Raw genomic sequence first — 16,801 nt, forward strand, 5'->3', positions numbered from 1 at the left:
GATCATACAAATTATATATGGTAGGACCAATACTGGAAAATAGATACACTAATTCTAATTCAAAGGCATCCTTTGAATTTCCTCGTGTCTCAGTCAATCTTATGGGGAAAATATGTTTCTACAATCCGAAGAGAACCATATATAAGGACAGAATAAAAAGAAAAAATATTGTTATTGGAATAGGACAACTTAGCATTTGGCTGTGATTCTTAAGGAATTAAAAGTTCCTCACAGTAGAAGTCTAACTTACAATCCATAGGCAACAAATAATGATTCCTTCCATGGAACCTTAATCTTTTAATACTAAGAAAAAGCACACAAGACCTTGCAGATAACCTTGCAATGGCTGCTCCAGTAAAACATCATTGGTCTTCAGCACTGCCCTGGGCAAGAGGGCAGTTTCAATTCACAATGAGTTTTGCAGCTTTAAATAAACATTTTCCAATCCCAAATATTACTACCACCCAAAGGTAGAAAAACAAGAAAAAAATCTTTAAAAATAGCTTTTTAGTTTCAAAAATCAAAGGAAGAAGAAACATCCTGTAAGTTTCTCTAACAAAAACATTTTAAAAGTACATCTGTACCAAAAATAGTATACATCACCTAAAAACAATGGTGTGGTTTCTTCTAAAGTGGTTGCATTAGGATCTGCTCCAGCTTCCAATAGAATCTGTGTGATTTTCCAATGTCCTTGACTCACAGCAAGATGTAATGCACAGAAGCCCTCAAAAGTCTTTGTCTTAATATAGTTTTCAGATGAATCTGTGGAGGAAGGGAAACCTATTAGCCAAAAGATTATCAGTCCTACTTCTTGGGCATGAAAAACAAAGACTATATAAGAAATTGAATGAAACAGTAAAGTACCAGTGAGTCAAGGGACAGTTCTTTGAGGAAGGACTCCAGTGTGAACAGCCCTTTGGCATTCTTGCCACAGAAACTATGCTCAAGTAATGTTACCACTCTAGTGGCAATGGGACCTAGGAGGAAGCGGCTGATAAATAAGGAGGACTAACGTTCCATGCAAGAGCCAACTTCATTCTTAGCATCAGACAGTCAGACAATATTCTGAGGGTTAAGAAGAGTTACATTAGTGTACAAGGACAAGCCACACATGACAAAAATATATTTTTCCATAGGGGCAATAAACAGTTGTAATAAATAATCTGAAGTAAATTCACTCCTATCCATTAAACCTGGGAAGAGCACAAAAACACAATCCCAAGTTCTAAAGAAACTGACATCACAGGACTCCTGTCTGTTTTCTTGGAGTTTTGTCACTACCACTTCGAAACTTCAGGTTTTACAACACTAACTTGTTGTGGAGCAGAAGAGGGGGAGAGACAAGAGCTGAAAAGGCAAGATTTGATATAGATACACTGTCAAAGATTTGCTTAAGCAAGACTCAGTGAAATATTAATGGATGCGATTTTATTTCCAAATTTATTTACAATTTTCAATGAGAAAAATCTCTAGTACTACTTCCTTCTATTTGGTCTTTCAAACTTTTATTCAACTTCACACGTGCACATGTGTAAGGAAAAGGGAGTGAAGACACATATGTTAACATTGTTCAGAGGCCAGATGACAACCTCAAGTATTGTCCTCAGGAACACCATTTATCTTCTCTGAGGAGAGGAACTCACAAAAGGGAGCTCGTCTGTTAGGTGCAAATCACAGCATAGCCTGCTTTATGCTCCATTCTCAGGAGAAATCCGAGTGTAAGATTAAAATGTTCTCAATTTAATAGCTGATAAAACAAACTGAGGGATTATAATGCCCCATCCACTATCAAACGGTGGCTTCAGTGATGGGAAGAATCTGAAGCAGGACTTGTTTGATCCTAAAATCTATGTGGGAGCCTAGCTTTGTCCTTATGTGAACCCCAAGTGAGAACTGAAATCTTTAGTCTGCTAGTAACGGAGGTTTTTATCTCCTGAGTATGAAAGCTGTCTTTGCTCTGTCAGAGAGGATGGAGCAGGGGGTAGATAATAGAAGTTGGCTTTTAGTTGAGGATATGGTCTCTGCTGTTGTGTCTCAGGAACAACCTCAATTGCTGCCACTGCTGCTACTTTATTCTTCTTCTTTGTCTTTGTCATCTTTGTCTTTGTCTTCATCGTTGTCTTCTTCTCCTCTTCCTCCTCCTCCTCCTTTTCCTCCCATCCCCCTACTCTCCTACTGTTTCCTGCCTCAGACCTCAAGCCCGAGAACCTTCACTCTTTTCTCCCCAGCCCAGGCTGTAGGCATCTTTACTGACCCAACAGGGATAACTTGGGTATAGCAAGGTTTACATAACATTTGGTGTATATGAGGATCTTCTCATTGGGGTTGATATGTTTATATAAAAAGATAAAGAGATATGGAATATGTTCTATGGGTGTGTGTTGAGGTATGGGGGAAGGGGATGTCTCAGGGGGCGCATGTCGAGGCATCTCTTCTCCGAGGGACCAGCCACACAATAGCATAGTATAGAGTTTATTCAGGGCATGGGGAGGGGAGTTTAGAGGGTAGTAGAGGCTGAGAGAGAGGGAGAGAGTAGAGAAGTAGAGGCCAGCCATGAGCAAGAGGAGAGGGGGGGAAGGGAAGGGGGAGGGGAGAGGGGGACAGAGGGAGCAAGAGAGCAAGAACAAGACAAGAGGAGGGGGCAAGCAGCCCCTTTTATAGTAGGCCAGGCCTACCTGGCTGTTGCCAGGTAACTGTGGGGGTAGAGTTTAGACAGAATGCAACCAGATCTGATGAGCCAGAAGTTAGCATTTGAATACATAGTGATACCAGACCAACCTCCTACATTTCCCTCTTCTTGTCTAAATAAAAAGACCTTTTTCTCTTACAATAATAAACAACATGCAGTAGGAACAATTCTGACATAATTATAAAAATCTATGGTGCAATATTTATATTCACAAAAGTCCAGTCTACTTATATTTGGCGACTTAGAAGAAAGTATTCTATTATTTATCCTATCTTGGTTAGTTTAGAGTTCTGTACATAAATCATTTTCTCATTATCATCTTCAGCATTTACATTCTCTTTTATAACTTATAACTGCCACCCTTAAAACACTGTTCATAATTTCCTCCAACCTTCATAAAACAGCCTCTAGACCCTCTAACCTTTATTTATCATCCTTAAAATAACTTAAGACTCCAAAATATTTTCTTAGACCACTTATAATTAAAGTTTAATTGTAAGACTATCTACCTGGTTTTCAACCCCAACAGAGACCTGAAAAGGAATAACTGTTACTTGAGTAAGTAGAACATACAGACAAGCAGCTTCCAGGGCTATAGAAAAGACAGACATGGCTGCTGACCAGCTCCCCAGAGTTGTCTGTAAGACTGATGTATCCATCTTTAGCCTTCTGGCCTATAGCTATTGTGCCTGTGCAACTCATTTAAAAATACAAGGTTTAGTCCTAGTCCTTGTAACAGCTGCTATTGTGAACCGTTAGGGATGATTAAGAAATGCAACTTATGTGTATCTGACAGACATTTTTATGAAGCAGGATATATGAAGGATTTGCTTACTCTGTCTTGGCAGAGTTCAGCAGTAGACTTAGCCTGTGTTTATTTGCCCATTTTGGACAGCATTCTGTCTGCAGAGGGAATAAGGCATTTTCTTTGCCAAGTGGCAGCTTGCTACATTAGAAATCATCTCCTAATGGAGATTCTTCAATGCTCATCCTTTTTTTTTTTTTCCCCTGAAGTTGAATGAGGTGCTGCCAGGAGCTGACATGTCTCAATGTCAAAAAGGCCTTAAATTAATAAAAACATCTTTAAATGCCATATTCTGAATCTCTGAGGTTTCTGAAGACCATCTATTCATAGTATATCTGAACAAGCAAATGTTACTCATTTCTAGATGTTTATTATCTGCTCAACCATGTGATGCTGGAGACTAGTATCTGATATGACCATGAGTTTGACTGTCTGACTGTTAAGTTGCATTTCTTAATCATCCCTAATGGTTCACAATAGCAGCTGTTACAAGGACTAGGACTAAGCCTTGTATTTTTAAATGAGTTGCACAGGCACAATAACTATACAAGTGTTGAAACATACATAAGTTATGATGTACCAAAACCATCCTTAAACTTTGTATCAAGATACAAAGTTTTATACTAATGAAAACCTTAAACCTGTATCAATATACAATAATCCATATTAATGTAAACAAAAATGACATTATTTGAAAATAGCAATAGCTACATTGAAGAGTAGATTCATAACGTACTTTTATTCTCTTCCTATATGCTATCTCTATACCCCCTTTTCTTCTCAACCTTCTTTCTTTTATCTAAGAAAAAAGGTTAGAGAAAAGGAAAGAAAGGAGAGAAGTCCTTGGGTCTAAGCCCCCTATTGTTTCCTACCTTTCCAAGACCATAACTATTTTGTAACCATCCCCTTAAATGACAATAACTCATAAAATGACCAGAACTATCCACTTCAACCTAAGGGACTCGAACGATGGTCTTTTTGAAATTGCTTCCTGCTAATTTGGGGCATAAGATTTCTCTTTGGGGGCCCAAGAAAATTGGAAAAATGGTTAAGTCTTAAGAAAGCCAGCTGCGACATTTCTTGTCTAGTCTTTGGGTACTGTGAAAGTTTAGATATTATAAAGTCCCAGATGAATCAGTCTGTCAAGCTGGACAAAGTAGGATGGTGGAACAAGCATGTCAGAGTCTCAGCATCCTCCAGGATGAATCCTTTTTTTTTTTTTTAAGTTTTTAATTTATTTTATATATGCGAGAACACTGTCCCTATCTTCAGACACACCAGAAGAGGTCATCAGATCCCATTACAGATGGTTGTGAGCTACCATGTGGTTGCTGGGATTTGAACTCAGGACCTCTGGAAGAGCAGTAAGTGCTCTTAACTGCTGAGCCATCTCTCCAGCCCCCCAGGATGAATCTTATTAGATCCTGTTCCAAGCTATTGGCATTTGGTCCTTTTGTTCCTAAAATATATAAACTATTAAATGTAACATGCATTTTTGTAATAACAATGTAGGGAATGTGAAATGCACATAGATCAGGTAAATACCAAATTTTTGTTCTTTGTTTGAGTAGGTGAAAAACATCTCTTTCTTGAGCTAGTTTGTATTGTAATCAAAATTGCAATTTAAATTTTTATCTATGCCATATGAAAGGATAGCATGATGAGTCTTGAGAACTATGAGGACTTTGAGGAACAAAATCCATTGGCTACGTAAAGCTGAAGTTTTTGCAGGAGACATATACACATCCCAGACAGTTTCAGAGTAGTTTCAATTGCGGGTTGTTATGACACATATGTTATGTATGACATTTTGGGCCTTTTGATTTTTCTTTTCCTCCTGTCTGTAGCCACGATCTTCTAGAGGGCTCCCTCTACCAAATCTGATCCTTAACAGTTTGGATTGGATCCCCAAAGCCTTTTCTTCTTTTCTGTTGACACAAACATAAAGCCTCTCTCCCAACATAATATACCTTTTGTCCAGAAGTTTGAAGTATAAACTGATTCAATCTGGCAGCACCCCCTCTTTCATTCAGGTCTGCTCCATTTTTACTTTTTTCAAAGAGTATATACAATATCACCATTATCATTGAACATATAATCATTTTTATGTTGACAAATCAAAGCAAGACTGTATGTAGTCCAAATAGCCTTCTCTACAGTGATACATATTTGTGGGTCCGCATTTCCACCTTACTGCTGAGGTGTTCAAACCTCGCCAATGTGCAGCTCAGGAAAGGCAAAATGCAGGGACATTAGGCTGTGTTTTTCCTTGTCACTAGGGTGCCAACATGCCACTCAGGGAAGGCAAAACACAGTCTAAGATAGGTATTCCAACCCATATTTCTCTAGGTGAGAAACAGTAGGGGCTGGGACAGATGCTTTGGTTCTCAAACTCCTGGGTACCCAGATGCCACTGGAACCTCATGGAGTTGAGAACATCGGTTGCCATCCTCCAGTGTACCTCCCACTGGGGACCTCGAGGAGTTGGGAATGGAAGTCTGCAGGACAGGGCAGAGTCCCACTTAGTTCCAAGTGAGTGCCAAGACTTAGCCATGGCTCCTGTATGAGGAAGGCTTCCCCCATGGTGGTCCTTGATGAAGGAGACAGTTCTTGCTTGCCACAACTGTTTCATTCATTTTGTAGGAAGGGATGCCCTGGAAGGGAAGCTCATTGGTTAAACACTCGAGGCCTGTCTAGATACCTCATTAGCATCAAGAAGTCCAGGTTCTATGCTGCGTGGCTGGTTGTCATGGTCCTCTTAGTAGGGTGCTGGGCAACACCTGGTTGGAAGCTAGTTTGAACTCTTGCTGTTCTCAATTATGAGACTTATTGGGGTTCTGAATGTGATACTATCTTACCAGTCCTTCTATGTGGTGGACTGGTAAAAAACAAAGGAAATGTTGTCCATCTCCCATCTCCCATCCCCCACCCAATGCCATTATGGCTTCTATCACAAAGAAACAACATGCCTTTTACCTAGGATATATGAAATTCTAACTTTGGTAATAAGTAATTTCTCGCCCCACGTTTGACACCAATTTGCTGTAGTAGTAGTAGTTGTTGTTGTTGTTATTATTATTATTATTGGGGTTTGCTTCACCTCCTTGTTGCCTTATCTATTTATTAGGGGTTTCTAGCCAACGTAGACTATATTGCTCCCAAATAAAAGACACCAAAACTTTTAGAGCTAGGAAAGCATCAGCCCTTTATACTATTGTCTATCTCTCTGTGGTCAGCCCTGAGACAAATAATTTATCATCTGTCTTCCCAGCCCTTATATGGTCCTTTTCTAATTTAAGATCATTATTTAGTAGTTAATGAAGATTGCGTTTATAAAAGAAAGAAAAAACATTTCAAAGAAACAGTTACTAAACAGTTACATACAATTGACAAAAAGCTTAGGAGTTAATTTAAGATGAAGATTCTAATCAAAAATTAAAGGTTCTGGTTAACATGCAAATTATGTAAATAATTGTATAGGAAAATACTTTAAAATGCACAGCAATAATATTAAAAGGTTTCTTCTTATCTCTGCTTTTATGTATAAAAAAATCTATGCCCAAAAGATTCAAAGATAAATGGTGAAGGCACTTTAACAAGTAACAATAAACAAAACAACAATATTTTTCTTGAATAATACAATTGAAATGAACTCTCCTGAAAAAAACTAGTCATCTATTTTAATTGTAACTCACTGATGAAAGAGGCAGTCTAAGCCTAAACACTCAAAACACAGCTTGGAAGTACTCACAAATGTAGCCTCACCTTTCACAAGATACTCACCAAAGTGCCTTATCACAGAAAGTGTTTCACAAGTGGTCAGAATTGGATGCTTAATCAGATCAGCTTACTGAGAGATTCGGGTATAAAACACTGAGAGTGTTCCAGGTATTAACCTTACAGTTTTATAGACATAAAACATGTGTGACACTAGAAACACCGTACACAAGTAGTAACAGTTTAAAATTTCAACATCAAACAAATAATTCTTCCCCAAATAATTAGAAAATATAATATGATTTCAACAAAAACTGTTGCTACAACTACTTGTTAGTTTTAAACCTGATAAAGTGACTCTGTAATAGGTAAGGAAGGTAAAAATAACAAAAGAATTCAGAAGACAAAAAATCAATATGGAGACCAATACGGAGAGCAACATAGGGTTTTGTGCAATAAAAACCATTCCTTAAAAGTTGGAAAAAGCAAAATAATGTGGTTACTGCTAGAAGCACAAAGAAGAAAGCACCTCCAAAGGAAAGGGCCAAGAGGAGACTCAGACAGGACATCTGATGACAGCAGGATACCTAGGATACCCAGGCCAAGGCAGCAGCTTGTGGGGAAGAAGGAAGGATGTGCTCCAACACTGAGGGAAAGGAGGACTAATTCTTAACCATCTATTTAAATTTCACACTATAACATCTATATGCGTGCATGCATGTGCACATTCACGAGCCATAGCATTCATGTGAAGATCAAAGAACAACTTGTGGGAGTCAGGGATCAAACAGGTCATCAGACTTGATAGCAAAACCATATCAACATTAACTTAAGAAAGGGTTCCCAGACAGAAGGCTGTACACTTGCAATTCTAGCACTAGGTAGGCTAAAACAAATGACTGTGAGCTCAAGGCTCTTCTAGGCTACAGAGTAAGACTCTAGAACGAAGGAAGAGGTTTAGAACCCAATATAAATTGGTTTGGTGTTTCAATGATTAATTGGCTTCCTTACATCGATGTGTAAACTTTACCAAAAGAACATTTTAGTTTTGTACTGAACCCAACTCTCACTCTGGCTTTCTTCCTTTCCTGGTGAGAGTGCTATCTGAAAATGGCTCAGCTCTCTATGCCTTAGCCTCTGCTCATTTCTCTACTGAAGGCAGACTACTTTCTGCACCTCATATACTTAATAAACTTGGAACAATGGAGGCATGAAAGACTCTCTAATGGCAAGCACTGTGATTACAAATCTTCCAAAAATCTCGTGAGTTCTTGATTACACTGAGAGGTAGGACCATGTGAGCTGGACTTGGGTCAGCCATCTGTGTAGCAGTGACAAGAGTAGAGTCAAACACTCCTCAATGACACCACACCCTACATCTGCTGGCACAAAGTGTAGTTTCACTTATGAATAATAAGTTAGCTCATTACTTATTACAGTGATAGGTAACAAACTGTTATTTTGAGTTTTACTGACCACTAAGAGGAAAAACAAAACTACATAGTTCTTGGTAGATGACTGATTAAAAATTAAGAACAAAACTATATCTCAGTAAATTCAGCTAAGTTTGGTGAGGCCAAATCTCAAAAGAGCAGATCGTAAAGGTCAGAAAGGCCTGTGTCAAGCAGATTATATTATCAAGCTGTATCAATGCAAAACACAGTCCTTATGCCAATGGGAAGAAGAGATATTTTGAGCCAAATATGAATGACCATGGTCTGAAAACATGGGTTCAGGTTACTTTGTTCAAGTATGGAAACAGTAACATAAACTTTTATATTCATAGACCGAAAGCATATCATACATGAAGATATTTTCCAAATACATTGGTGAAAATATCAGGTATTTGTATTACAGAAAGACAGAAAATGCTCACTACAGGTTTTATATGTTTTTTTTTTTTTTTAAAGGTTTTTATTTATTTTATGTATAAGTACACTGTTGCTGTCTTCTGACACACCAGAAGAGGGCATTGAATCCCATTACAGATGGTTGTGAGCCACCATGTGGTTGCTGGGAATTGAACTCAGGACCTCTGGAAGAACAGTCAATGCTCTTAACCACTGAGCCATCTCTCCAGCCCCAGGTTTTATATGTTATCTGATGACATTCTTAGCTTTGGGTTGCTGGAAGCTAATAGCCTATTACATTAGTAGACTCCAAAACTTTTACTCAATAGCTAAAAGAATGTTAGCCCAGATACAGATGTATGTGTGTGTGTGTGGGGGGGGTTGATAAATGGATATTATTTTTAAAAAATTAAAGATAAACCTAGATAGTTTTGTCTCTCTCTGCAACATTCTAGCATGCCACAATCATAATGTTTAAACAGTCCATCAACTTTATAGAATCTATAATCTTAACATAAAACCACTTCCACATAGAAACATGTTACTGTCCCTGTCCCTGGGCCTCAGTCACCCATGTTCATTTACAATAGGCTATCTTGGCACTGGGACAAAGTTCAGTTAGTAACAGTGTTTGCTACAGCAGCATGAGGAGCAAGGTTGGAATGCCAGCCCTGATGTCTCCCTGTCCACCACAGCACAAGCTCTAAAACTCCCTGGCCATAGCCTAGCCTAATCAATAAGCTCCCAGTTCACTGAGAGAGACTGCCTCAAAAATTAAGGTGCAGAGTCTGACTAGATAGCTCAGGGGCTAAGAGCGCACTGCTCTTATAAGAGACCTAAGTTTAGTTCCTAGGATCCACATCAGGCAGCATACAACTACCTGTAACTTGAGCTCCAGGATACCCTCTGGCCTCTGTGAGCATAGACATTCATGTGCAGTTACCTACACAAAGATACATACACAAATCAGGTACCCTTCCCTGGACTCATTAGCATCTGCATACATGTTCCCTCATCCAGACACACATATTTACATACAAATAAGAAAAAAGATATTTAAAAAAGTGTTTGCTTTTACCATAATGAAATGTTAAGGCAGTGTCTTAGGGTTTCATTGCTGTGAAGGGACATCATGACCAAGGCAACTCTTATAAAAGCAAACACTTGATTGGGGCTGGCTTATAGTTTCAGAGGTTCAGTCCATTATCTTCATGGCAAGAAGCATGGCAGCATCCAGGCAGACATGGTGCTAGAGGAGCTGACAGTTCCAGGAGACTGCCAATGTTTCACACTAGATGTAGCTTGAGCATTTAAGATCTCAAAGCCCTACTTCCACAATGACACACTTCCTCTAACCTGGCCACACCCCTCCAATAAGGCCACACCTCCTCCAATAAGGCCACACCTCCTGATAATGCTCCTTCCTATGGCCAAGCATTCAAACACAGGAACCTATGGGAACCATACCTATTCAAACCACCATAAGCAGTAAGGATGTTTAATCTGGTTTAAATACTACCTAATATATACATATTTTGAAAGACCACACAGGACCCATAGATTTTTTTTGTTCTGTGCATCACTTTAAAAAGCAGGGCTTGAGGTTGGCCTGCTGGCGCACTCCTTTAATCCTAGTACAGAAGAGGCGAAGTCAGGTAGATCTCTGTGAGTTCAAAGCCAGCCAGAACTACATAATGAGTTCCAAAATTGCCAGGACAACAAGAAAGAGTTTGTGTAAAAAACAAACAAAAACAACTGAGGGGGAAAAAAGGTAGAAACTAAGAACATAGTTCAGTGGTAAAATGCTTGTCTAGCATACATGAGGCAGAGAGAGTAAAAACATCCAGGAGGCTGAGGAGGTGACTCAGTCAATAAAGTGCTTGCCACTCAAGCATGAAGATATAAATTTAATCCTCAGTACCCACATAACAGCTGGGTGCTACAACATAAACATACATCCCAGCACTGGGAGGCAGTTTTCAGGCACCAGGCGCACAATGTGGTACTCAAACATACCTGCAATCAAAACATCCACATGCTTAAAATAGATGTCTAAAAATGCAAAAGCAAGTTGGTCATGGAAGTGGAACTTATATAATAAGGAATGATTGTATATACATCAATTAAGAAGTAAGGGGCCTCAAGGGGGTCATAGTCCAGACATAGTGTACAAGACATTGTTTAAAGCAACCAACATAATGAGGTGAAACAACTATACCTTGTGACAAATGCACTGTGATCAGTGAAATATAAGGGACATGTTACAGCATGAGTTATACTCACTCTCACTTAAGTCAGCCGAGTACAACTGGTATGATGGCACATGCTTATAATCCCAGCACCTGGGAAATGGACAGAATGAATGAGAATGCAAGGTTCTAAATGCAACCCTGTCTCAAAGATAGACAGACAGACAGACAGACAGATAGATGCTGTCAATGCCTCACTTCTTTTAAGTGTCACAAGAATGATACAGTAGAAAAATAAAAACAAGGGCTTTAGAGTCATACACAAATTGGTTCAAGCCAAATACCCTAGGCTTGTACAGGATGTGCTTGATCACATGCAGGCAGGAGGTACTCAGACGAGGACATCAGAATGTATGCTGGCCCCCACGGGATAAAGGCAGAAAGTATGTGGCCTTAGGGGTTTTCCTTTATAAGTGCCTGACTAAAGTAATTCACAGCCATTGTCTGAGACTCTTGGATATAGACCTGGCCAGTGTCCATGGTCCTGGTCAGTATTTAATAAAGGTTGCTTCAAACTTGGCTCCAAAAACTGTGGTAGTGGTCTTATTTTCACCTGATAAGATAATCAGATGTAACATGATCTGTAACAGCAGATTAATGATGTAAATCCAGCATATGACACATAAACCAGATAGATCACAGCACTCAGCCAGCCTTCATCTCCCTTTCTGCAATGCAGACCTTTTTTACTCAGTAAAATACTGGTTACACTTCTCAAGCTGTCCTTGGAGAAAGAAGCCAGCCAGGTTGGCAGCACTGCTGACTTCTTTGGTGTAAATACTGCTGCCAAGTATAGTTCAAGCTTTGAGCATTCAGTATGCAAAGTTATGAAAATATGTACAATACCACATGGGCTTTATTTTCTCAAAAGTGAAATAATCCTGCTTAATGTTTTTATGTGCTTATTATCTATCTTTCCATACAACATTACAAGCACTATAAAGGGAGGTACTCAGGTCTAAGCTGTACTACAAATATAAAGTCCAAGTAATTAGAAAATTTCTCAAAAGTAAGGATAATGAGAAGTATATTGTTTTGTTTTTTAAAGATTAGGGGCTGGAGAGATGGCTCAGTAGCTAAGAGAACTTGTTGCCCTTGAAGAGAACCCAGGTTTGGTTCCCACCATCAACACAATGGGTTATAACCCTTTGTGTCTCTAATTCCATGGGATACAACTTTTTCTTCTGACCACCGAGAGCACCAGGCACGCATATGATATGCATACATATATACAAGCAAAGCACTCATACACATAAATAAAAAATTTTAATTTTTAAAAGGATTAATCCAAATAAAACACAATACTACTGTCCCTGTTGTTTATTTCCTTTTCTAGGCCAAAAGAGGGAGAGGGAGAGGGAAAGGGAGAAGGGGAGGTGAAGGGGGAAGGGGAGGTGGATAGAGGAGGGAGAGAGGAGGGGGAGAGGGAGAGGAAAAAGGAGAGAGGAGAGGGAGAGGGAGGGGGAGAGGGAAAGGAAGAGAGGAGAGGGAGAGAGGAGGGGGAGAGGGAAAGGGAAGAGAGAGAGAAGGGAGAGAGGAGAGGAGGAGGAGGAGGGGAGGAGAGGGGGAGGGAGGCAATATAGATCATGAGTAATTTCCAAATACAGTTAAAACAGCAGGTTACTCTGACATATCACCTAGAATAATTAATAAAAATAAACAAAGAGGCTAGGCATGGTGGTGCATGCCTTTAATATTAGCACTCAGGTGAAACAGACAAGCAAATCTCTGAGTTCCAGACTACCCAGAGCTACAGAGCTACAGTAAGACTTAGCCTCTAAATAAATAAATAAATAAATAAATAAGCAAGTGAGATAGCTTAAAGAGTAAGGATGATTGCTGCTGAGCCGGATAAGTTACATGTAATCCCCAGAACCTACATGATGAAAAGGTAGAACTGTCTCCCTCCCTCTGAACCCATAGGCATATGATAGTATATGTATGCCTCACACACACAAATTAAATAAGTATGTAATAAATAATGTAGAATAAGTAAACAGAGTATGAACACTTCCAGTATAAAGGGCAATATTTATAAATGTCTAGATTGAATACCAATTGAAGGCAGAAATCCTAGCATCCTTAATAGGAGAGGTACTTATTTTAGGATTACAGAAAACAAATCACTTACTACCACCTTCCTCTTTCCTATTTTAGTTTATATATAGCCTCCCATATCTTGTACTCACTTTACCTGCGTGAATTAGCATCTGCAAACACTCTGCAGCATTGTGATAGGCTGCTTCATGAATTGGCATCCACCCCCTGTTATCAGCGACATCCACACTTCCACCTTTCTTGAGCAGTTTCCTTAAAATTTTCACATTGCCTTCTCTGGCAGCAAGTCCAACTGCAGAGCATGTGTCTGAGTAAGCCTCTGTAAAATCCATGCTTTCGATCAGTCTATAAAACAAGACAGAAAGACAGTCAGTAAAATAACACTGAACTAGGTATCATTCCACCACAGTGGATCTGTCTTGTACTTCTCACATGAGAACATTAGAGAAACTCTTATGCCACACACAGCCTCTGATACAGTCCGACCAGTATGTCTCTTACATCCGTTCCTAGCAACATTATTTAAAATATCAAGGGAGTTTTTACTGTTCTATCTTTCTTCCTCTGAAAATGTCTACCAGATCTTTCCAGCAGGCTACCTATTCACACCACACCAAAGCACAGAGTCTACTGCTAAGAGCAGACTTCCACTTGTGAACCCCATCTTATTACACTTCGTAGGAAAGAGCTAAACTCCAAAAGGCCTTTTAAAATGAAAAGAAAGGATAGTAATGGTATTGGAGGGATGTTTTCTTACTCTTGTTGGTCCTTCCCAGAAGGGGATAAACACTCAGGAGCTCCATCCTTGAATATGTCCCACTGAATGAAACCAGCAAAGCCAACAGACAGCAGCCTTCATACACAAGCGTAAGAGTGGCATCATAATCACCTCCCTTCAGAGCTCATTTCATGTTCTCTAGCAATCAAAGCCCAACGCAGATCTCAGAATAAGACTCACAAACTAGTCACATATGTTGGGCTGAGATTCAGGATTCTCGGGGAATGCAGATGTCCCAAGGAGTAACCTTCTTAGTCCTATTCCCATCCTAGTTTTTAGTTTTCCTAATAGCCCTTGATGGAGGAGGGTTGTCAGAAAATGCCAGCATGTCTAGCCCAATACTGATGAAAAACTTTCTAAAAACATCTTCTAAGCAATTTATCAAAAAAAAAAAAAAAAGGTTTAAGGAAAGACATTAAAAATAAGCATAAAATAGATTCAATAGTAAATTTAAACTTTAATAAATTTAAACGTATGCATGGTCACCTTTAAAATAAAACTTAAAACTTTAAATGTAGGGTTTTAAATAAAGTTAAAAAAAACCTTTAAATATAGAAGTTCATTCTATAGAAAGTAAACTTCTAATGTCAGCTATGAATAAATTAATCTCATCGGGTCAAATGCTCCATTAAAGTAAGTGAAAATATTTATTACCAAACACACATTAAATTTTTCAATTAGCAATTATTTTTTAAGCACCAGTTAAGTGATCAGCAATGAGGACTACACAGTCACACAGATGCTATGTCAAGTTGTTTACAGCCCCATAGGAAAGAGAAATATATGTGATCCAATACAGAAAATGTACATTATAATATGAAGTAAAACAAAAGGAAAACCATATAAATTAAAGAAGAATCTACTTCTACTTGGTGAGGGATGGGAGCTGTCCCATACATAACAAGAACATTTCAAAATGAGACAACAGGCATGAGAGCATCGCTAGACAGAAGGAGAATTATAAACTAAAAGGAGGTGAGTAAGTAAGGGGAAGGCACCATGAGTAAGCAAAACAGCTCACTTTGGAGGAAGGATTAGATAAACAAACAGCAGCAGAAAAACAAGAGTACAGAGGTAGCTTAAGGCCAAACGGGAAGACATTAGATTCAGAACAATATATACTAACCTGAAAAAATAAGAGAACTTAGTAATATCTCTGAGCTCTGTAAAAGAAAAACAAGTCCAGAAAAAATATGCTATAAGAACAGTAGCCTTCCTTTCCATCTCTAACAGCAAGTAGTCAACATAAGCTATTTGTAAGACATCACCTTTTACAACATCTACCTATTCTCTAGTGACTCCAGAACAATTTTAAGATAATTGAGGAAATATGAATATGATATATATTTGATAATACAAATTTTAATAATTTTTTTATATTTTAAAAGATATGTGTAAGAGTATTTAGAAGAGTATTTAGTAGTAAAAAGTTCTAACACATGCAACTTACTCCAAATGCATTAACTATTGGTAAATACTCATGACAGGTTTATCACAGAAGATACATGAATAGTAGTTATACTAAGCTTATCTGTGTATCTGAATTTTTCCAAATGAGAAAGATATTTAAGAAAAATGACAGCAAAGAGGTTAAGAAAAATAATTATGCCAGACATTGTGAAACTTCAACTTAGAAAAACTACGGAAAGGAATGCTTATTCTTAAGCTGAGCTTTCCTTTGTAGTCGCTTCTGTTGACTGCTTTTCATGGAATATTCTCTGAACCTGTGTGTATTAGCATCCTCTTCTAGTAATGCTAAAGATCAAAAACAGAACTCCTCACAAATGGGCAATCGCCCAACATTTCTAGTCTTATACCTCCAGAAAGAACCACGATGGTTGAGGTGACAAATAGCACTAACTCAGCAGATGCTAGTATCTCTTAGAATGTCTGACCTCAGATGCATGAAACAAGTTTCTCCCCAGGAAAATTCACATCCAAGCCAATTTTTTTTTTACAGTTTCAGCAGGTACCTCTTCAGCCCTTTCAAAAGGCTGTACAGGCTTTTGAATATGCGTGTATGAGTTCAGGGTTAGTTCAGTGTTAGGAGCCTTTACCTAGATAGAGTGTGTATTTTAAAAATCCCTAAAACGTAAGGGGACTGTTTTCCGTCCTTACTATCTATTTCGCCATAGCAACATTAGGACATTAGCTTACTTTTCAGTGGGGTGCCAATCAAAGACATAAAACAAAATTCTGGTCTTTTGGGGGGTAGGGAGTGTGTATATATCACTTAATTTTCAATTTTTGAGAAATTCAAATACATTATATATTATAATCTTAAGAATACAAAGAACACAGCCCAAAGGAAGACTAAGAAAACATGTTTCCCAATAGTCACCAGTGGTTCGACAGATTTTCCCACTAGTGTTTTTATCTAAAGTTTAAGATGTCCTGTCATAGTTCTGCAGGAATAGAACTGTCTGACGGGGAGGCAATGAGGAAATCCAGGAAAAACAATACATTTGAAACTAAATATAAGAATCCTTCTCAACCATCCAAATTAGTGTTCCATATAGAATATTCATTATCCTCAAAGTTTTTCAATAAACAAAACAGCACCCATTCATCTGAGAAAAGGATTCTATATATAGCACTGGAAAAACCACTGGTGAAGTATAAGTGAAAGAGAGTGCATCTGCTCTTCTCCAGCCT

The 16,801-nt window shown here is 38.5% G+C and overlaps 1 protein-coding gene across 3 annotated transcripts in view; it reads right to left on the bottom strand.

Annotated features, from left to right (window-relative positions):
• Asb3 (ankyrin repeat and SOCS box containing 3) overlaps positions 1–16,801 on the bottom strand; it is a 96,381-nt gene that overhangs the window by 54,521 nt on the left and 25,059 nt on the right. For 2 of the 3 annotated variants that reach the window (XM_034509265.2, XM_076937953.1), the window contains exons 2-3: positions 13,505–13,713; positions 604–762 (exon numbers count right to left, since the gene is read on the bottom strand). In XM_034509265.2, coding sequence (XP_034365156.1) covers positions 604–762; positions 13,505–13,700 — 355 coding nt within the window. In that variant the 5' untranslated portion in view covers positions 13,701–13,713. Of the gene's footprint in view, positions 1–603; positions 763–13,504; positions 13,714–15,272; positions 15,310–16,801 lie in introns of all 3 variants that reach the window. The other variant, XM_076937951.1, reaches the window with a different exon arrangement.

This window comes from Arvicanthis niloticus, chromosome 7, assembly GCF_011762505.2.
Source record: "Arvicanthis niloticus isolate mArvNil1 chromosome 7, mArvNil1.pat.X, whole genome shotgun sequence".
Classification (NCBI taxonomy): Eukaryota; Metazoa; Chordata; class Mammalia; order Rodentia; family Muridae; genus Arvicanthis; species Arvicanthis niloticus.